This window comes from Pezoporus occidentalis, unplaced genomic scaffold (genome assembly GCF_034315485.1).
Source record: "Pezoporus occidentalis ecotype Australia unplaced genomic scaffold, CSIRO_AGI_Poc_V1 ctg46, whole genome shotgun sequence".
Classification (NCBI taxonomy): domain Eukaryota; kingdom Metazoa; phylum Chordata; class Aves; order Psittaciformes; family Psittacidae; genus Pezoporus; species Pezoporus occidentalis.
Window position 1 is genome coordinate 4045025 of NW_026915791.1, and position 23004 is coordinate 4068028.

Genomic DNA, 23004 nt, shown 5'->3' on the forward strand with positions numbered 1-23004 from the left:
GGAATTAGACTTTGACAACTTTAACTTGGCACATTTTCCCCCATCCCTTGAAATGCATGTGCATATTTCACTTTGACTTCTTTGTGCGGAGAGCAGACGTGCTATAGTTGACGTGCTATAATATGTCATTCAGATGCTTTCTCAAGCCACTTAAGATTTATTTTGACTTTCAAACCACTGTCTCTACCTGTACTTGCACAGTGAGATGTGTTTAATATTATCCTCACTTTGGAAAAGCCTTGCAAAGCTCAAGTTCCCATATTAAATAATGAAATTATTTATTCAGATGTGAGGAAATGAAATAAGATGCCTTTAAGTCTCCTGGCTGGCAACTTGAGCTGAGAAAGTACCTGCTGGTAAAGGTGGCCAGTCTTTTGTGTTGATACTCACCCAGCTGGATGTGGCTGGTTACCTTCTTGTGTATTCGAGCTGTGTTGATAGTTCTGTCATACAGATGTCGTTTGCCGGGATCTCTCACTAGTCCCCACACGTAGGGCAGGGGTCTTTCTATCACTCCTGCTCCCAGGAACCCATGCCTTGTTGGTGAAGGGAAGACTTTGTAATAAACCAGCACCTCTTTTTCTGTACATTGATACCTGTCAAAGACAAATGAAAGGTATTTGCACATAACAGGGCCAAGTACAAAAGAAGGCCTCCCATTATAAAGACCTGCCATAAACTTACTTCCACCCAGCTGCTGCTTGGCAGGTGTAGAGATTCCTCAGGTTATGAGAGCATGCTGCCATTACCTTAGAAAACAGTAACAGATGTGCAGGTAAGAGAAAGCTGTAGAAACTATAAACTGCATCCAGCGTTTACATGCTGCTACGCTGTCTTCTATTCAAACTACTAAGCTGCCTTTACCACACACAGTTTTACAGTGCTAGTAATTCTTAGGAAGTATCAACAGCCAGATGGTCTTGGCTGTCATATTCTCTGCTGAAGGAGGATATATACATCCTGTATAATATATATATATATGTATATAAACATACACGCTTGTACGCTAGCCTAAACTAGTGTGAGAAGATGGGAGGTGGGGGGAGCATGTTGGAGTGTTTGTACCTGATGTGAAATAGGAAGTTGGTATGCTTTCCTTCTGACTCAGCAGTTCCCCCAGCTTCACTCAACCATTTCAGCTAACATGCAAGAGTCTCCTCTGTTGCAGCCTGGCTCACTTTCCCCACCATTTAAAATTGCTTGGTGTGTCTGTCTCTAGCTGACAAATATGTAACTATTAGCAGTGTAGAGCAGCAAGGCTTCTCCCACACATACTACAACTCGTAGCAGGAGATACAGGGATAAGTGAAAACTCTGCTTATTCACTTACCTCAGTGGTAGCATTGGCCAAGATATGTTTGGATAAATCTTGGTATCCTTTTGTGGAAGAGGAGCTGACAGAAATAGTTAATCCATGGGTGAACCCACAGCTGATGCTGCTAGAAGGAAGGGGTGGCTGAATGCTGCTGGCTTCTGTGGGAAACAAAAAAGCCGTAGGGGAGTAAAAAATACTGAAAAGAAAACTCGTTGCTATCTGCAGTTGCAGGGACTTCAACCCACCACTGGAGCACCCAGGCACCTGGTCCTCCTGAAGGATTCATGCTATCCCTTGTGTAGTCGATGTGCATATTAGTAATTACACTGTGTGAGCCCTCAGCAAGTTTGCCGATGACACCAAGCTGTGTGGTTCGGTTGATACGCTGGAGGGAAGGAATGCCATCCTTGACACGCTTGTGAGGTGGGCTGATGCCAACCTCATGAGGTTTAACCATGACCAGTGCAAGGTCCTACACCTGGGTCAGAGCAATCCCAGGCACAGCTACAGGTTGGGCAGAGAAGAGATTCAGAGCAGCCCTGCGGAGAAGGACTTGGGAGTGTTGGTTGATGAGAAAATGAACATGAGTCTGCTTCAGTGTGCGCTTGCAGCCCAGAAAGCCAACCGTATCCTGGGCTGCATCAAAAGGAGCGTGACCAGCAGGTTGAAGGAGGTGATCCTGCCCCTCTACTCTGCTCTTGTGGGACCTCACCTGGAGTATTGTGTGCAGTTCTGGTGTCCTCAACATAAAAAGGACATGGAACTGTTGGAACAAGTGCAGAGGAGAGCCATGAGGATGAGGTACATCCTGTATGAAGATAGGCTGAGAAAGTTGGGGCTGTTGAGCCTGGAGAAGAGAAGGCTGCGTGGAGACCTCATAGCAGCCTTCCAGTATCTGAAGGGGGCCTATAGGGATGCTGGGGAGGGACTCTTCATTAGGGACTGTAGTAATAGGACAAGGGGTAACGGGTTAAAACTTAAACAGGGGAAGTTTATATTGGATACAAGGAGGAAATTCTTTCCTGTTAGGGTGGTGAGGCACTGGAATGGGTTGCCCAGGGAGGTTGTGAATGCTCCATCCCTGGTGGTGTTCAAGACGAGGTTGGACAGAGCCTTGGGTGACATGGTTAAGTGTGAGGTGTCCCTGCCCATGCAGGGGGGTTGGAACTAGATGATCTTAAGGTCCTTTCCAACCCTAACTATTCTGTGATTCCACATTGTGCGTTACTCAAGTTTAACAGTTAGTACCATGTATAAGCTAACAAAATAATCTAAAGAAGAGGCAGGAACATCAGTTTGGGGGATAAAAATAAGAACTTTTGTGTACAATCCTATACTCATTGCAGCTGTAGCCAGCCCCCCTCACCCCTGCATCTTTGGTTCACTCAAAGTACTGTCATCCTCCCAGAACACTTGATGTGGTAACATGACAGGACAAAGACCAACTTCTTTAGAGGGATCAAATCCCCATTTGGTTTTTCAGGAAATTCTAAGCAAGCTCTGGCTCCTGGTTGACTATTTTCCTGAAGTCATGTAATGGTAGGGACATCTGCACAATATCTAGAATCAAATTAGATTTTGATTTAAATAAATGACAAATCTCATTAGGCTTTGGGATCCAGCTCAAACATAAGGAGTCATATGTTTTACTTACCAAATGTAGAATCCTTCTGTAGCTGCTCTAACACATAAAGCTGACTGTTTCTAACAGCTGAACGACCTCGTGTATCTCTTGAAAGCAAAGCATTCCCAGAGGAAACCTGATTTAGGAACGAGCAGAAGTAGAAGAAGTGGAGTATTTGTCACATATCTGCCTTACACGTTTGGAAGCTTCTGTTTATCACAAGTTAATTCCTTTGCCTTTCCCCTGATTCTGAAATGAAGATACCTTGACTTGTGAAACTGAGCAAACCAAGTGCAAGGAGCTAGCATAGGTATATACTCCAGAAAGTAACTTTAGGAAAGTCCATGTTCACACACAGAAACTTAAGTCAATGCATCATTCAGGGAGGCACACTGAGAACATCAGATTCTGTTTTATTGCAACAAAAGACTTGTTTCTAAAATGTTTGGCAGGTAGTGGCATTACTGACAATAACACTATCTGGATTTTATCTATGAGTTAAAAAAAAAAGCCAAAAAATATCTCAGGAAAATAAAAGCATCGCTATTACCTGGTGATGCTCCTGCCACATCACCCCTCTCTGCACTCATGCCCTGCTTCTGTTCCTACATTGTCTATTACTGTTAAAGCATCAGGAGATATTAGTCTCACAGGCAAGCTGTTCCTCACCTGTCCTTCCTGGCTGCTGAGGTTACTTGCAGTATTGCTGCTGTTGTAGCCAGATGTTGGGCCAGAGGAGAGGCTGAGGCTGGAGTCTGTACATAAAGTGCTTGTACTTGCAAGAGTCTTCAGCCTTGCTTCTTCCTGTAATCAGTATCACAGTATTACCAACAAAACACGCAAAGCTCACCTTGCACAGCAGCTAGTCAAATGAACGATGACGGCACTGAAATGGGAAAGAGCAGTAATCTAAAGAAGTCCAGCTTCTTTCAAGGAGTGCTGACAGGACAAAGGCTGTTGCCATGCAGAAACTATTAAATAAGCAGGCTCATCTTAAAGACCAACATATGAGCTGTTGAGGGAACCTGTAAAACTTGGCAGTCTGGGAAAATGCAGCTTCTGCTGTTATTCTTCACACGTGAGAGTCCAGGCTATCGAACCAGTGCCAGGGTGTTTTTAAGGGGAAAATAAGATTTAAAAAAGATCTCTTTTCAGTCCCATTTGTTCCTCTTTGCCTCTTTTTTGAGTAGCCCCTGACCTAGTTTGCTGATCAAATGTAGTTGTTATAGATTGGAGATTTTACGTCAGCCAATTGAACCACTCAATGCCAACCCAGAAGATGAAGTAGGAATTACATAATAAGATAATACCAAGAAATTCAAGGTTATTTATACTTTCAAAGGCGGTTTTAAGTTTCGATTTCCAACTCCGGTGAAGCATGCTTACATTACCCAAGAAAAAGTAGCAGATGTGGTAAGATTCAGTCATCCCATGGAGGTGTCTGAATTCAAGGTACAGTTCAGAACCATAAACAGTATCAGCCCAATATGACTCAGGTTTTTTTAATCACAAATTTGCATTTTATTTTCTGCCTTTTCTACACTGATGTGCATCAAACAGGATGATTACTTAGCCATGGAACAGTTTCTTTTAAAGATATGCATTGATGTGAATAATGCCCAATGGTTTCCTCTGTAACACTCACCTTCTGTAACTGAGAAAATATTTGCTCCCGTATACGCCTCTTTTCTTGCTCAGCTCTCTCCCGAAGTTTGTCCCTAGCTCGTGCTATTTCACTTTTGGTTTCCTCTCGTGCCCTCTGGTAGTCTCGGAGCAACAGTTCAATGTCTGAAGGATGCTGAATGCTTCTTCTTTTTGGTTCTTGAACTCTGTAAAGACAGGTAAGAGGGGGGAAACACAAGTAATTACTTGAAATGGGTCACCTGACAAAATACCATGAGAAAAATCATGTTTCAACATATCCCTGGCAGTGTTCAAGGCCAGGTTGGACAGGGTTTTGGGCAACCTGGTCTAGTAGAAGGTGTCCCTGCCTGTGGCAGGGGGTTGGAACTGTATGAGCTTTAATGTCCCATCCAACCCAAACCATTCTGTGATTCTATGAACAGTAAAATTTGCCAGAAAAGCAATGAAACCCCACCATATTAGCCCCCCAAAAGTTTCTCTTTGCTCACTAAAGGCTACATGAACATTAACCTTGGAAAATTACTCAGGTTGCAAGTCCAGTTTACCACTGAGATTACTGTAGTGACTGCACTGCTTTCCAAGTCAGTTCCCCATATCATCTAAGGTTATTGCTTTGGCGCCATCACATGCAAAATAATTGTGTTGGGAAAATAACTGTCTCCTGACCTACTGCAAAGGAAGCAAAAGTCATTTAGGGGATATGGTGAGGAATGAAACTCAAATTCTAAGTGGTGAAGGGTTGCAGAACTTGTTTGATATTTAACACAAAACTATTTCATATGTCTTTTAAGTTAATGAAGGAGTAAGAAGACAGGTTGGTCTGTAATGAGTCAAGACTGAATGAATACTTGGCTGTCCCCATACATCATACACATAAATTAGATACTTGATATGGACTGAAACAAACTAGATGGAAATTTTTGATGCATGTTTTCTAAAATCAGGTTCATGCTTTTTTTCCTGGCAGCAACAGGAAAACAGCTTTTTTTCCCTGTCTATCCGAGCATTTAACACTTCCACACGGAGAAGAATTCTTCTGCCACAGAAGCCTCAGACGTCAGTAAGAACCATTAATATGCACCCAGTATGAACACTGTTAACATACATGAGGCCAAAAGAGAGGTTTCTAATGCCATACCTGGTGTTTTCCACCACATCTCTTCTCAATTGTTGCAGATATTCTCGGCGTCTACTGGGAAGATCCAGATCCCTCTGACTTGCATCCAGTGTCTGTAACAGACTCAAATGCTTTTGAGGACTCAGACTTCGGCTTCTTTGGTATCTTTGCAGCCTTTTTTCTCTTTCCTTCCTCAGAGTTTCAATAGTCCTCATGTGTCTGTCAGGGAAACATGATTAGATTGACAAAATGCACCCTGCAAAGTTACATTTGCTGATTTTTTAAAGAAGACTTAAATACGAGGTAGCTTTGTAATGTAAAATTTATAGGAATCTAATACCATGCGCTCCCCTTCCAATACCCCTTTGGCCACATGCTGACTGGTGATGCAGAAATTCTAAAACTCGACTGCTTTTATAACAGTAGGAAACATGTAAAAGGGTCTTGGCTACTGCTTGTAATGGCTGAGAGGCAAATTAAGGATGGAGAGTAACGCAGCTAGTCCTAAATCTTTTTAGTTACAACAGCTTCCTAAACTAAGTTCTGTAATCCAGTCACTAGAGTCTAGGATCTTGATTTTTTTTTTTTTTTTGTAAAATACATCATATATTTATGGCTGAGTTTTGGTTTTTTTTTGGCATAATGCAGCAGCATCTATTCACAGAAACAAGGTGCATGAGATATTCCCATAAACAGTATGTATCAATTAGTCTTACCTTGCAATAAATCAATGACATATATTCCCATGATCACCTGGTATACATGATCACTCTCACAGCTGCTAGAAATTTTAAGAGGGTGACACTAAATTTGAATTACACCAAATCTTATACTTGTCCCTATTTTCTTGAAGTAACCCCAAAATTTTGTCTTAAATGCATTACTTAACTGTATATAAAATAAGCTTGATACTGTAACTCTTCACATACAGTTCCCTCAGTGTGACTAAGTGATTAAGTGCTCATTACTAAATGTTATTATGCTGCATGAAGCATACACGAAGTGTATTCAAAATACCTCCGACAACACTACTTGAAGTAATTTACCTTTCATAGAGTTGCTGCTTCACTGGAATCCCCACCAGGTCCTCTCCTGTCCCGCTCTGAAGGACCCTCAGCAGGGCATCCGTTTCCCCGATGCCGTGATTGAGCTTTGCTTCCGTCAGTTCCACAGTGAGGGGATGCTGATGCAGATCCAGATGAATGCCAGACATGATCTGAGCGCGTTCTCGCTGAAGTCTCTCAATCTCTCTGCTCCTGCTGTTGCAAAGCTGGGATTTCCCTTCCATTTCTGCTGCTCGTGTGCTTCTAGGCTTCTTTTCTGCCTGACTTCGTAAATCAGCCACACTGCCGCTCAAGCTGAGTAAGGAAGGAGGCCTGCCCTTGACACCACACCAGTTGCTGAATTTATTGTGTATAGGTAAGTCACGGAGGCTGTAGCTCCGAGGCCTGTGAGGCTTTGCAAAAGGAGTGGTTTTGTTGAGAGGAATCTCAGTGTCACATTCACTTTCAGTGACAGAATCCATATTGTCACCTTGGAAGGAAGTCTGCACATCACTCGCATCAGACAGCGGGGCAGGGCTGCTGTGTTCATATTTCCAGAAGAAATCACGAAATTGTAAAGATGATGCTTCTCCCAGAGGTTCTGAGGACGTGCCCGTGTTTGTCTTACTTGAACAAGTGGCACTAATTCTTTTATTGAAAAGGAACTCGGCATTTGGAGATGAGTAGTCATGAATTAAAGCAGCATCAGGATGACCAACATACTTCTCGTGTCTGGTTACAGCTGAAGAGCCTCCTCCTCCCCTCATGACATACATAGAGTGAAGTGAATGTGCCAGTGGACTGTGGTCTCTGAGATCACCTGTTAAAAGTTCCCTGTGGCCTGACACCTCCAACATACTGCTGGAGTGATACAGTCGTTTGGCACAAATGGTAGTGTGGCTGTCAACCGTGACTCTGTGCTGTTGCCCCAGGTCTTCTGAACCATGCTGTCCTAAAAGCTCTTCCGCTGCTTTCTTATCTGGGAAGCTTCCCGATTTCTTCTTTATGCCCTTATGTTCTCTAGAAGCACCAGATTCACTGTCTGTTTCTGTCTGTGAAAAGTTGTCCACGTGAGGGGGCATGCTGAGCTGTGGACCTGCCCTCTGCTTTCTCTGGTTGTGAGGAGGACTTGAAGCATCACTGGAATATCCACGAGGTTGCTTAATAGGGCAGACAGATTTGCTACAAGCAGTCTGGCTGCTGGGACTAGCACTAAGAGTAAGAATAGGGGAAGAGGCCCTATCGACTAGCAGGGTGTTCTTGTAATAGGATTTTCTCTCTGCTGGAATCTCTAGTTCGTTGACACTTCTTTTATCCTGAGTGTAAGATGCTGCAGATTGAGAGGTGCTGTCAGTAGGGCTGCTAACTACAGTGCATGAAGAGCTATCTTGCCCTGAACTCAGTGAAGATGATGTGACAGATGAAACTCTGGTACTAGTAAAAGCAACATTCTGCTGTGCATTTAATGATGGTTTTTTGCAATCTACAATAGGAGTGGAGTTTCTGGGTGAGAGAGGCAGACGCATAAAGGAGTCCTCCAAAATGCTGTCAAGACTGTCACGGAAGTCAGGGTTGCCCAGACTTCTCATCCCTGTTCGTTCTTTTGTTCTTTCTTCAAGGGACAGTGTTTCCTCTTTCCTTTTGAGAATCTTTGCATCTGCACCTATTTCTTTCCAATCAACATTTACTGCCCGAGCCACCCTCAATTCATTTTCCATTTTTTCTTCCATTTGTTTTTCTTCATGTTTGCTTTGAGGTTCTTCCAAAATGTCTGTTTGAGTGCCTACATCTGCTGTAGTCTGAGTGCAGCTATCTGATCTAGTAGCCTTTACAGCCTCTTCAGTTCCTCTTTGGTTCATTTTGGTATTCTGCTCATTATCTATAATACTCTGTTGGGAGAGGTTTCCCAACAGCTCAGAAGTGTTCTGAAGCAGCTGTGACAGATGCATGGACAGGTTCTGCATGCTTGTCCAAGAAGATGGTTGATGAACTAAATCTCTGTCTGTTTCCTGCTTTCTTGCAGAAACATCCGTATAGCTTCTCTGATGTCTTCTCTGCCTTTTATACCTTCCTGGAGTTGCTGTTTGTGTTCCCTGCTCACATGTAGTCCCTGGTAGTTTTTTGGAAGACCTTTCAGACTCAGAAGGATATAATAGTACAATTTCATCAACCTGCACTGAAGAGTTACCAGGTTGTGCAGAAGGATTCTCAAGTTCAGCAGTGTTATTTTCTGGATTAGTTTCCAAGGTTTCACTGGACACATTGCTATACTGCTTGGTACCGTCACTTGAGCACGCAGATTGAAGGTTTTGTCTGACATTGTCCCATCCTTGAAGACCTTCGATGCTGCTTAAAGTGCTCGATAAAACTTTTGCTGTAGCGTATGAACTGAGATGAGAATGAAAAGGAGAATTTTGAGAATTCAATCCATTGTCGACGCTGGAGCATCTCATAACTTTACGGTTTTCCAGGGTTAAAGGAATTTGATTGCAAGAGACATCACTTGCACTTCCAAAAATATACTGTTTCCAGCCAATCTTGCATGATCCATCTTGTTGCCATGGATGAATATATGGGTTGATATCACTTGAACTAAAATGCATTGTGTCTTTATTGTATTGCAAAAATAAATCTGTTCCTGGCTGGTATCCAGCTTCTTCAACTTTCCCTTCACTACACTGAGCTACAGAACTACTCTTTGAATGGATGTTTGTTTCTGCACCCAGAGAACTGTGAGCTGTGTGCAGTAAGGATGATGGAGATCGAGTAGTAGAGTCTTTTGAAGACTGGCTGCTTTGGGTTCTTGCTGCAAAGTTCTGTACATTTTTGGGATCACAGTTTGCAAGCTTCTTAGTTTGTGCTATTCTTTGCTGAAATCTGGGTTTAGATTTAACCTGTAGAAAGTTCTTTGACTCCTGCTTTGAAAATCTTTCAATTCCATGAAGATCATCTTCAGTTGGTGATGGAGGCTCTACACTCATGTTTAAATCTTGCAGTGATTTAGATGCAGAATACAACAAGGAATCTGCCTTAGATGAAGTTTCCAAAGTATATTCTGTATCAGAGAAGACAGCAATAGCTGGGGCTGATAGTCTGTGACTTTGTAAGGAAGGTCTCTGTTCATTTTGTTTACAGCTCTTTGTATTCCGTGTAGTAGAATATGATTGTTTGCTCCTTAACTGCACAAATTTGGATTGTTGAGGAGGCAAATCACGGGTTTCTGGCAAAATCTTGACAGACGTACTGTCATTATTGATGACAGAAAACTTTAGTCTTTCTGATTTCAGAGTCTTATTCCTCATTAGATCATCTCCCATTGGTGAACAATTGCCTGCATTAGCGTCAGGGCCCTCAAAGCCTGAACCTGTATTGTTCTGGTAAAGTAAAATCTCTTTTCTACCATCTGTATTTGTTCTATCTAGCACCTGTTCTATCTGATCGCCTGTAGGCACATACTGACAATTATCTTGCAGACCTGCAGGGTTTTTTTCAAAACCCAAGACAGCACGATACAGTCGTCTGGGATCAGTGCTTCTGCTGTATGTGGGGTATGTTGGACTAAATGAATTGGTGTACTCAGCATCCACATCAACATCTCCTGAATACAGATCTTCCAATACTCTAACTTCTGGACTTATTAATTTGTTTGCAGAATTTGAGGATACGTTAGTTTGCATTTCAACAGGTTCTCTACATAATGTTTTTCTCTGCTCTGTCTCTACTGCAAAGTGTTCAGCCTCATTATTTGGGTGCAGTTCTGCCTCATTTTTGTTAAGTATATTTCTCTTTTTTCCCTCTTTAACAAGAATTGCCCTTCCCATATCCCCAAAAGGTAATGATGGTAATAGAAGAGAATTATCAGTTAGTACTTTCTCTATGTGTCCTGTGCAAGCTTCTTGTGGTGGAACTTTACCCCAGTGGTGCTGACCAACTTTTGTATCACTGTCAATTTTTTTATGATTACTTCCATATACAGGTTCCCCACCTACAGCAGAATGTCCATATGAAGTAGAGTCTGTGTCTGACACTGGACAATGCCTGTTTTCTTTTGCAAGAGAGAGTAAAATACTTCCCGAAGCACATATCGGCTCATCAAATACCACAGCTTTATCAGACTGAGTGTCTTGTATTTGCAAAACAGCAAATGGAGAATGTTTCAATATACTTGTATGTGAAGTATCATATGTGCCGGTTTCACCAGGGCCTATATCTGCAGTCAAAGAAAATGGTGTTAAGAATGGGTGATTGACACTTGTAAATGCTTGAGGATAATCTTTTACTGAGCACACAGTGTCAAAAGCACTGAAGTTCTTGGAGCTTTGAAAAGGTGGATCAGCGGGAGTACCTTCTACAAAGCAGGATGGAAGAGACTTTGATTCTTCACTGCCACTCTGTTCCCGGCCCTGAAAAGTAAGTGAGCCTGATTCTGGTACAGTCACATGAGAAGGGTTATTGTAGTGCTCTGTGTACTCAGGAGTTTCATTTTCTTTTACGTGACTGAAGTTCTCGAAAGAACTTTGAATTATTTTCTCCTCTTGATCTGTTCCTGCAACTTTTTCAGGCAGTTTATTATTCTGACTGTCTGTGGCCTCTGCCACTGCAGAATTAGTTTTCCTTTCATCCCCTTTTTGAGAAGCATCAGGAAAAGTTGCAGATACACTTGAATAAGTGGATTCACTTTCAAAGTATTTGGTTTCTTTAGCGAGAGCAGCATCGTGTTTACTTTTGTCTTCACTGCTGGCAATCAGAGCATCTTCAGCTGATGCTTGATGATTTAGGAGACCAGGAGAACATTCAGAAGTGCCTGAGTTCCTATTATAACTTAGAAACTCTTTACTGTAATGTAGATTTTCCCACAGAGAATTGTTCAAGCCTTCTGAATGGGCTGAAGTGTTCTCAGAATCAGAGCTGCCTGGTTGGTCTATGCAGAACTCTTCAGAAATTCCGAATCCCTGATTTTCTCTGGGCTCATGCTGATATCCAGTTACACCAGGAAACTTTGTGTTTTCGTTTTTACTGTTTGTTGTAGTATAGCTTGTGCTTAAAAATTTCTCCTTCTCATCATGCTGCGATAAACTCCCTAACTCAAGTACTTTCTGAGTTGTATTAGTGTTGTGAAGCATTTTTTGCTTAGAGATTTCTTGTAAAGACTGCATTTTCCCCCCTTCTATACCTTCCATCACTTTTTTCTCTGAAGAAGAAAGCAGGTTTGTATTACCCAAAAGTAGTGAATCAGGCACAGTGGTACCCTTTTCTTCTTGAGTTGCATCTTCTGTGGAATTAAGGTAGCCTTTTGATAGTTTATTAACCATTAAATCCATCCTGTGTTCTTCATGACCAATGTTAACATCCTGAATTACAGCTTCAGATGAGTCAAATTTTTCCATGGAAAACGGGTTTCCTTTGGCCCCTGGCTCACGTACAGCTACTTCAGACTCAGGACCACCTGCACTGTAAGGAGTGGAAGAGCTATTCTTATTGACAGTTTGCCCAGATACAAAAGAGTCTTCCTCCTGCCTGCCCTGTGTGGTCCTGTTTTGCAGAAAAGCTATATTCTTGCTTGGCATTTTATCAGGAAGATACTTGTCTTCTCCAATATGGTTGACTGAAACAGGCATACCAACACAGACCTCACTCTCCATTAATGTTTCGTAGTAAGGCAGAACAGCTCCAGTTCCAACACTGCTGTTAGATGCCTTTGTATGTCCTTTCAGTGCAGTGGGAACATCTTGAATGAGATGGGAATCATCACTTACTCCAAGATATAAAAGGTGATTTACAGACTGGCATGGGAAGTCTCTAAGTGAACTTTCTTGCTTTTTCTCAATAGTCATCAGTGTTGCTGATGGATTTTGTTCCTTGTTGATATCTTCATTATTTCCAGAAAAGCTGGTAGACACCCACTGACTTTCTCTTAAGATTTCACTTAATCTGCTGTCATCACATGTCATTTGGCAGCCGTCTTTGTTTTCAGGGAATAGTTTGTTCCGGTTTTGTAAAATGACCACTTCTACCTCCTCTGTGTTTTCTATAAAGATCTGCTTTTCTTTGGCCATTTGAACTAGACTCATCAAATGCACTTTCTCCTCCATTACTCTGGAGCCTACTGGATCCAATTCACAACTATCACATCTTTGATTCAAGTTTCCTGAAGCACCATGCTCAGGACACTGCATAGAGCAACTCATATACGTATCACTCTCCTCTTTCATGTGGAGACTTTTGAATTCTTGGTCCATACCAGTACTGTCATCTACTGAATATTCATATGCATCAATATCTTTCATGACTGCATTTCTTGTATCTGCAGCAGAGTCCACTGAGCCACCATCTTCACTCATTTCAGTAGGATCATGGTATCTTGAATCACCTTCTAACAGTGCGTCCTGTTCTAGACCTGAAGCGGTCAGGTATCTTTCAGGGATCTTGAATTGATTTAAAATTTCCTCTTTATCATCTCTGTCACAAGACATCTGATGTAGAGCTGGAGACCCTTCAGTGAATAACGCATTTTCATCTGTGAGTAGGACTTCCTGCCTCATAATAATCAGCTCCTCAGTGTTTGTCACGATAATTTGTTCTTCACTCCCAGTCACTTCACATTCATTAAACTTGTCTTCCTGGGGCAAAGAGTGTGGTACATAATGTTCAATTACATTGCTAGAATTTACTTGTCCTTCAGTTTCAGGTTTTGTGACTAGTACTGTTGTACCTACATCCTCCGTATTAAACACATTCTCTATTGTTTTGTTCCTCTGTAAAAGCCCCTCACACATATCAAGGACACCTGATGTATTCTGAGTAGTCTCTGTTGTATGGGAATGCAAAGCTGAAGGAGTGGGTTTGGGAGCAATGGAAAACTCTGGTGAATAAATACCTATTTCTGTTTTCTCTTTTTTTTCTTTTTGGCAAAAGCTGCTTGTTTCAAGGTGGCTGCCACAGTGCACGAGTGCTTTTGGTTCCTGAGTATGTTCTATCCTGGTGCTGGCTACCTGCAGGTCATCTTTCTCCACCTCTTCATGTGTCAGGCACAGATTGGTATAAAACTCACGCTGAACCTCACAACCTTCAGTATCAAGTGGTTTCTTTGGATTCTGAGATAGAACAATGTCTTTAAAATCCTCTCCACTCCTGTCTTCAGTTACACTTTGGACTTGGAGGTCAGGTAAACTTTCAATCTGTCTGGATTTAGTTTGCAATTTATTTTTTTCTAAATTGATTGCACTGCTGATTAATTTTGCTCTTTCTTCATCAGAGCCTGCTTTTGTATCCCGATAAGGAACCAAAGTTTCTTCTGGATTGGTGTCTGGATTTCTTAAAAACTTGGATTCTTTATTTACATACAGACTCTCCTCTTGAGAAACAGTAGCTGATGTATTTGTGCTGTATTCAAATACTCTTTCTGGCTCAGAGTTTACATCACCTTCAACAAGCAAGACACGCTCTGGGCAGTCACTTTCTAAAAAGCCTTCTTTCTCTTCTTTTGATTCGAGTAAAGATTTGTTCTGTGTTTCTGCTTCCAAGAGAATGGAAATGTCAGTCATCCTATGTGTACTGATTTTTTGCCCTGTTGATTTTGAAGAGCATGTTGTACAAAGGCAGCCAGAATGTGCCTCAGAACAACTTTCTGTGCCACTGACTTCCACAGTAAGATTAGATGTAGCATTGCAGTCTCCTTTCACTACGGTGACATGCTCCAATAGTTTATCACAATTTTCAGTCTCAGATGCACTTTGAAAAAGATTAGCTTTTGTTGAAGCTTTGTAAAACATGATTGAATTGGATTCTGGGAGAAAATCATTTATACTCTCACGAACAGTAGCAGGGAAAGACTCTGTGTCTTTTCCATTTACATTCACTATAAGATAACTTACTTCACTTACCACTAAGTTTTCATGCTCAGATGAAAATTCTTTCTGAGCTGCAGCCTGAGAATTCAGGACATTGTGTTCTTTGCTTTCACCGCTTTCTTCTCGTATACTATTAATGCATACTATAGAATTTTCTGGAACTTGCTGGGATAAACAACTTGCCTGACTGTCTGCTAAAGCACGTTCATGGGAATAATTTTTTGAAACAGGTTTGCTTTTAAATTCATAATGATTCAGTGAAGACAAGTCTTCGTCCTTTGGTTCATAGTCTTCATCAGCTCTGAATGAAGGCACATCTTTTGCAATCTCTGCCAAGCTATCTGTGCTTGTCTCCATACAGATAATCTCTTCTTGAGCCACCTCTATTGGTGTCGCAGATTGGTCGTAACTTGCCCTGTGAGCAACAACTAGAGGGTTACATTGGTATGTTTTCTTCTGTGAGGAAAAATCTGTCTCTGTTGTTATTTCTTCTGCAGATATCTGTTCATAATCTGTTTCTTGCATTGTTTCCAAATTACTCTCCCCAGATCTGAGGACATCTACTGTAACAGCTGATTCTGCTCCTTGTCCAGCCAAGGACTTGTAACTGCTTACGAGAGAGCAGCTCTTATTTGTTAAGTCACTGAGAAAGAAACCTTCATCACTACATGCTGGTACTTCCCTTCTTGGAAAAAGCTGTCCATGGTTTCCAAATTGGACTTGTTTTACTGCAGATGCCTGTGTTGAGATCATATTGTGAGCCAATCCTGTAGAAGATTCAGCAGCAGGTGCACTGACAGATGCCCTTCTGCCTGCATCTGTCACACTTGACTTTGTCATCAAGTTACTGTAAACATCACTGATGTAATCTTTTTCAGAAGTTCTGAAGAAATCATCTTCTAAATCTGCACTGACACAGCCATCTCTCTGCTCTGAAATTTGCACAGGAAACACAGAAACAAAGGGTGGTTTTTTCAGACTCTGATCTTTTGACAGCTCTGGATAAGCTGTGGGGAAAGAGTCCCCCTCTTTCCTAGATACCAGTGGCAAGCAGTCTGCAGTGGAGGCACTTTCCAAACATCTGAATGTTTGTGTGCATTCAGTGGCAGACCTGTAAGTAGATAATTCATTCAGTTGTTCTTGTTCAGGATAATTTGACCTTGAATGTTCGCGATAATCATGCTTTGCTGAAACAGGAACAAAAGAGGAGCTTGGTCCTACTGAGCTAGCAAATGAGGACATTACCTCTTGAGATACCAAGGAGGAATTTTCATTAGAGTTTGTCCATCCCTTAAGAATCTTATTTAATGACTCGCTCTCAGAAATTTTGCTCGCAGTTGTTGTTTCAGGTAAAGGTACTTCTGATTTGTCAGAGGAAAAAAATGTGTTCATTTCATTTATACGATGTGATAAATGAGTAATGCTGTGTATCTGCTTAGAGCCGGAAACAAAAGAAACTTCAGCGGCTGACTGCTTTAGATCATCTTTCTTCAGCCAAAGCTCTGGTTTGCTCAAAGAGCAGAGATGAGCTTCTTGAAATTCCAAATGTTCATTGGAAGAAGGTGCTGTTCTGGGGCTGCTGACGTCAAACTTTGAATCACAGGAAGTCCAAGCATCAGCAGTAAGCAAAGGATTTCCACTTGCATAATATGGTCTTCTATCAAGAGACCTTTCTTGTTCTACAAAGGAGACTTTTATCCCATTCAGCAACTGCTTGCAAGCACTACTGGAAGCAGGCTGTGGCTTACTGGCCAAGTAAAAGGAACTGTTCAGCTTCAGGTCATAACTTGTCCCTTCTGTATCTGTGTCGCAGGTCTTGGACTCACGGCCTTCCTCAGTCTGTATAGCTGGTGATCTGGGAGTTTGTAACTTCCAGAAAATCTCTGCTGGCACTTCATCAGATGAATCAGATTTGGATTCTTCTACCGGATCTTCTGCTGGCATCTCTTCTCCATCAGCTAAGCTGTCCAGAGAAAAGCTTCTTTCAGGCTTTCCCAGCCTCCTACGAGACGTGTATGATGTCACCAAAGACGAAATATGGTGATCAGTTCGGCTTTTGTAAAGCTTAGCTGGCTCATGGTGGGCCTTCAACTTGTGAAATCGACTTGTATTTTCCTTTTTGGCTTTGTTTTCCTTTTCTACCAGAGAGTCTTGTGACATTTGACTGTCATCGCTCTCAGAATCTTCTGGGTTGGCAAGACATTTGTTTCTGTCAAAATCTTGTTTTGCTTTCTCTGAGAAAGCTTTTGCATAAGCACAGGAGAGAGAATCCACAGAATAGGAGCTGTCAGTATCAGAAATCTCATTTTCATCATCCTCCTGCCAGTTCCCCAGCACCTCTGTTGCTGTTCTGGATGCTCCAGCACTTAGCATCTCAGCACTGTGCCACTTTTTCTCAGCGTAAAAGAGTGGTGCCTGTGTGTTCATCTTTGTGAGGTTTCCTACTGATGTAGCCACCATCAAAAATTCTTGATGTTCCACTGCTGATTTCTCATGACTTGGCAAGGCTGAGTTTGGTGCTCTCTTCCAGTTCTTGGCTGTTTGGTTTAGATGCACTGATGGTGGGTTTCCATACACTGTTTTCCTCATTTCTTTAGGAAAGTTTTCTGGAGAAAGTCTGTGGCCTTTTCCATCGATATCCATTCTAGTCTTTTCATTGGATACCTGAACTCTGTTTTGTTCTAGATTGCTACTTGCAGCCTGACTTAAATCTCCTAGCACCTTTGCTTTTGTCATTCTTGTCCCTGCAATAAAGGTTTCAGGCTCATTTTTCTCCTTAAAAAGATCAGGAGAGAAGCCTTTAGAGGTCTGGTTTTGAGATCCAGTTTGCCCTGGGTTGTCATCCAACTTTTCAACTTTTTGATAATTTTTATTTATGTAAGCCATGATAGCTTTATCATTAGAGTTTTCTTCTGCTCCTTTTCTATTTGCAAATGAAGATGGGTTTTGTTTGTCAGTTAGCTGCCTCTGCACTGAAAAGGAGATGTCTTTTTCATCATTAAGGTCATTGCTCCCAGAAATGTCTTTACCTCTTCTGTAAAGATACTCTACAGATGACAACTTCCTTGTTGTATTGCCTTCACAGCTTTGATCAGTATTTGGTGAGGTAGATAATGTTGAGACAGTCTCCCTCTTCAACAAACAACTGTGGAAACAAAGAAATAAAACAGAATCCTTGCTTGAATAATGTAATTGAGAACACTTCCACATCAATAATGTCTTGTAGTTAAGAGTAACGATATATGAAGCAACACTCAATGCCTTCCAAAAGCAAATTTTAGCAGAAAATAGAAACAATAAGGTTAAATTCTGTCAGTAAAAATACAGTCCTCTAGATATCCTGAGATATGTTCTGCAACACAAAGGAACAGCTCAATGCTACGTGGTGTAGCTTGGTATTCAGTCCCTGTAGGCTCAAGTAAGCTGCAAACACTAGATTAAAATAAAGGGTGGTTCTAAATCACAGAAATACACTTAACAGAGTTCAGCTATTTCCTCCCTCCAGGACCATGCTGTGAACCCCAATTTTTTAGCATTGCTTAGAGAAGTTTAGCTTGGGAAAGGCTGGCCAATTTAAAAGCCCAATCCAGAATCATCCCAGTGACACGAATATTATAAAGGAAGAGTTTGATCCTAATCAAGATAAAATGATGCAGAATTTAGTATTTACCAACAGTTTAAACAAGGTAAGAACAAGAGTTAAGCCAGTTGTGGAAGGCATTCACAAAGAGGTAAAAAGTGCAGAAAAGCTTGAGAGAGGTATGTAAAAACAGTGATAGAGACCACGCCAAAGAGCTGAGGAGGAAATGCACTGTACACATCCCAGGAAAAAGGGAAAGGCTCCAGTGCGATATACAATATAGAAAGTTCACTGATATTGCAAGTTCAGGGATTGTTTCAATAAACTGAAAGGCCTCCTGGAGCATAGGTGGTCACTGAAAATACCTTGAATTTAAATTACTTTTGACCATGCAGAGGAGTTGGCAAATGTTAACTTACCTGGGTATCTGGGCCAGACGTGAGTTACAGAAAGAATGCACCCTGTGCGGTAGGGAACTCAAACCCGATGACTTCCTTCTCCTTTGCAACTGGTGATCCAAAGAGGACTGTACAGTATTTTCATTTAGGGGCTGGGATTGTTTCACACACTCTTCACTGAGCCAGCAGCTAGCTTCCAGCTGCTCTAGGTTTTGCTTGGCTTCCAATAACTTCTGCTTCTTGACTATCCTTTCCAGCTGGAATTTGACCTTTTTTCGTCTTATGTTTCTTTCTGCCTTTTTTAAGGAGTATCTTCGCAAGAGCTCCAGCTGCACCAGTCTCTTCTTGTTCTGCTGTAGCGGAGAAGGGCAGATTTCCAGCCCGATGGTGCTCTGCACCTCAGCCTCTGCATACAGCTTAGTCTCTGTTTGCACTGCAAACTCCCTCTGCTGTTGCTGAAGGGCAGCCAGTCGTTTATTCTCATTTATAAGCCACTGCTGGTCTGTAAACAAAACAGTGATTGAAAGTTAAAATCATAGGAAAAACATTGTTCATTACAAGTTTGTTTCTTAATTAAATCAGCCATGAGAGCTTATTTGAGATAATTTTTATGCATGTAGAACAGCCCTGATAAATCATTAAGAGAAAAATGTTGTTTTTTTTTTCTCTAAACCCCCAGAAATTAGAGAATTGCTGCACTTTATTGATAATCAAAAGCCTTTTCACTGGCATAAGGACTCAGGTAATAACTGTGAGCTATAAGGAAGGGCTTGGCCAATACTGCTAAGGAGACTGGTGGAGAAGACCTTGTTTATAAGAAAAAGTAGAACACATTTCAATTTTTCAAAGATTACATTCAAATGTCACCTCATTTTCTTTTGTTCACCCTGGAGGCAAGACTACTTTATTTCATGCAGGGGATGTGCTTAGAGATTTTCTAGAGCATGCTGGCTTCAACCTAAGTTATGATGAACTGTAACAATCAAAAGAAAGGGTTATTGAGATCACCATTACCAGGTTGTGTCTGATGACTTGGACATGTTCTCTTAAAGAAGCAGAGTTTGTTCATTTTTATGCTGCTAGAAAAATATACACATAAAGCTTCACAAAGCAAAGAATAAAATATCCTTAGTGAAAAAAGCAAGGTAAAAATCACAAGCAAGGTTCCTAGTAAAGACCAAATCTGTTCAAATCACTTCTGTCTTACTAGCAGATTTCTTTTGGCTGGGCTTACCTTCAATCTGCAGTCCTTTACTGACTAAGCAACTTTTCATTGCATATTCAGGAGTTTAGAATTGAGAGGTATTTAATTCTGACGTGATGAACAAGGACTACCCGAGCTCTGCATAGCTCAGCTGCAAGAGGGATATTTTAGGCTGTGGAAGTTTCCCTAACATAAGAAATCATTAGTGCAGAGGCGCTGTCAGCATCACTTGCTTGGTGATGACTGACCTTACTAAACATACTTCATTAGTAATCCCTACCACGAGTCTCCTGTCCTGTGTATATTGGCAGCTCTCCACATAACACACACAGAAGAGGGAATTCTACCTCTGTGGTTACTCTATGAATAAAAGAGAAGCATTTTACTAATTATTTTAGTTAACTTTTCTTACTGACGTTTTTAACTTGCACATACAACGCTTTTTTTCCTCAACTCTTTATTCCCAGATCTGTCCTCTTTAGCATGTTTCTATCAAGCAGAATATTTGGCAGATAAGAGTTTCCCTGGAACAGAGCTGCAAGCCTCAAGATGCTAATTATTCTCTGCTCACGAATTTGCCTTTGCTAGCAGCTGAGACACAGAGGGTGCAGAAAAGGTAGAGAACTTTTGTGGGCTGCCAACTGATTGTATTTGTGTGGCAAGGACTACCTGCCTGGCTAAGCTTTGCATGAACACATCAAAACCAGCAGAACTAGATGGAAGCAGAGAGCAAGTCTACAAAGCCATGAATTAAAAATATTTGGGGGAAGTCTCCTGTACTGTCTACAGATCCTAAGTCCATTTCTGCTGCATCACCACAACTTCCTCTTAATCTCTTCATTATGGCTGGCATAATAAAAAGATACCAGACTGCAGAAGTTTGGATGTAAGAAGTTTCCAAAACTTTACAGTTTTCTTCTTCCAGGAACCAGTATCAGGTTTTGTCAAGCAGGAATGGTGCCTTTGCAATAGGCATACTTTGCTTACCAGGAAACTTGGATCAAATAATTTATCAAGAGACAAACTAGAGAACACTATAACCACCCAATTTCAGTGGTCAAAAACATCTGAGGGTTTAAAATGTTTTCGAATTAGAGTATAAACTCGTTAAGGGGCAGTCCAACCTCACCAAGCATTCTTGCTGAATATATCCACCAGAAAGCAAAGCAGCATCTCTGGGGACCAGGAGCCACTGACACTAAAAAATACCTCTCTGAATATGCTGTAGCTTAACCTTCTGACATAGCTATTTGCATCCAAAATCTGATCACTGATATTGTCTTTAGTATTCTTGCATAACACTGTAGTACTTCCTAGAAATAACTCCTGTTTGAACCACAGCATGCCTCTCTTTTTTAAAATCCAGTTTTGGTTAAAACAAATTCAGCTGCTGTGAATGTGATACAACTGACTGATCATTTTGGGGGTAAATAAAACCCGCACCTTATTTTTGACATTGATTTGTAACACTTCAGTTTCTATTTCTAACACAGAATATCTTCATACATTTTTTACCATACTGTAAACTTTGGGGGTGTTTGGAAATAATAAAAGCCAGTGAACCTCTTGTTCCTTTAACTGTAGCTGGGATGTTAGCTTTTAACTTCAGCGTCCCACCCATTTCTCAGATACGTTTTCTTTGTTTTCCTTGTTTAAAACTCACATAGCAGCCACAGAAAATTCAGTCTGAGCCATGGGTTTATGCCACCGCTCTATTCTTCCTGAGAGAAATTAATTAAATAATGTGCATATGGTCTATATTGTTACTGGTGACATCCTCAATGAAACATGTAAAGAAAGTACCTCAACCAGCACATCACTCTCTTGGAAATGCTGCTTGGTTCCTATCATCTTGTTGTTAGAGCAGTTTTCCCTGAAACCTAATGGTTGGAACTACCACAGTCCTCTCAAGTTCAATATCCCAGAGCAACTCATTGGATGAAGCACAGGTATATCACAAAAACTTAAATCACAATAGCAGACTTGGTCTACATGGCAGAGTTGCACTACAGATAATGAACAGAGCAAAGCTGCAGGGAGGCAGAACAGGGAACCACAGGGGAGTAGCATGCTGGTGCCAGCCCCAAAGCAGTGACCTGCAGAGCTAATTAAACAGTGCTGCTGGTACAATGCAAAGGAGACCCTTTAGTCCTGTTAATCAAAGCTTAATAACTGTTCTCAAGGGAAAGGCAATTAGAAAACTACTAATAAGCCATAATAAAGTTCTACCCATGATATAAAGCATAACTAGGACAAAAACACCAAGAGGATGAAAACATTCAGTAACGAAAGGGAAAAATAGAGAGGAAGAGGCTGGTACCCACTTTCGTGGATCTGCTGGTTGATTAGTGCTTGGTCATTTTCTAGTTCCCGCTCTGCTTTGATCTGTCCTCTCAGGATCTGCTGCTGTAAATCCTCAACATAGAGCTGCTGCCGTTGAATTTGTTTTCTGTGGAAAGCTTCCTGGTCTCTCAGTTTCTGCCTGTATTCTTCATGCACAGCATCTATTTCTCTGTTGGAAGAAATGTTGACGGTGAATTTAAATCGGAAACAAATACGAAACATTTGTAATAAAACAGGTCACCTTACTAAAGACAGACAACATGCAAGATATTCTTCTGTTCAATAAGGGCGCAGTATGAAAAAAACTCGAGATGGCAAAGTAGCTGTGTATACGGATGTCACAGCAGCTACAATCCTGTGTCATTAATGTCAGCAAACGTGAAAGCTCTTGTGGTGATGCAGAAAATTCCATCACCAGGAAGATAATAGCAAAAAGAATTTTAAAAATATTGTCACTTTTCATTTTCACTTTAGATTTTTCAAAGGAGCAAATTTTGAGGGGGGCGGGGGGAAGGCTGTTAACATGTTATAAAATGGGATAACCACTCTACAGGATATTTATTATCTGAGTACTTCAAAGTGCTTTACAGAAATGACAAACACTCTGTTTTCAGATCAAAAATCCCCAGCCTACAAAGGGTTACAGGCATTGTTGAGATTACACTGACAGTCTCTGGCAGTACCAAGGAAAGAACCTGATCACACCATTCTCTGTTGGATGCAGCAACTATATTAGGTTACTGCTTCTATATTTGGAGCAGAATTGCGATAAGTGACTAACCTGTGAAAAACAGCCTTACATCCCCTCCAAGACGTTTGATTCCTGACTGTATGCCAGAATTTTACACACACACATACACACACACAACAACAACCAAAACAGTAT

At 41.3% G+C, this 23004-nt stretch overlaps 1 protein-coding gene across 3 annotated transcripts in view; it reads right to left on the reverse strand.

Moving 5' to 3' along the window:
• The window catches only part of STARD9 (StAR related lipid transfer domain containing 9), a 107237-nt gene that overhangs the window by 4444 nt on the left and 79789 nt on the right, over positions 1–23004 (reverse strand). For 2 of the 3 annotated variants that reach the window (XM_062635667.1, XM_062635666.1), the window contains exons 21-30: positions 22100–22287; positions 18593–19073; positions 6747–17738; positions 5722–5919; positions 4585–4768; positions 3609–3743; positions 2970–3075; positions 1331–1473; positions 685–749; positions 391–596 (exon numbers count right to left, since the gene is read on the reverse strand). In XM_062635667.1, coding sequence (XP_062491651.1) covers positions 391–596; positions 685–749; positions 1331–1473; positions 2970–3075; positions 3609–3743; positions 4585–4768; positions 5722–5919; positions 6747–17738; positions 18593–19073; positions 22100–22287 — 12698 coding nt within the window. The remainder of the gene's footprint in view (positions 1–390; positions 597–684; positions 750–1330; positions 1474–2969; positions 3076–3608; positions 3744–4584; positions 4769–5721; positions 5920–6746; positions 17739–18592; positions 19074–22099; positions 22288–23004) is intronic. The other variant, XR_009967955.1, reaches the window with a different exon arrangement.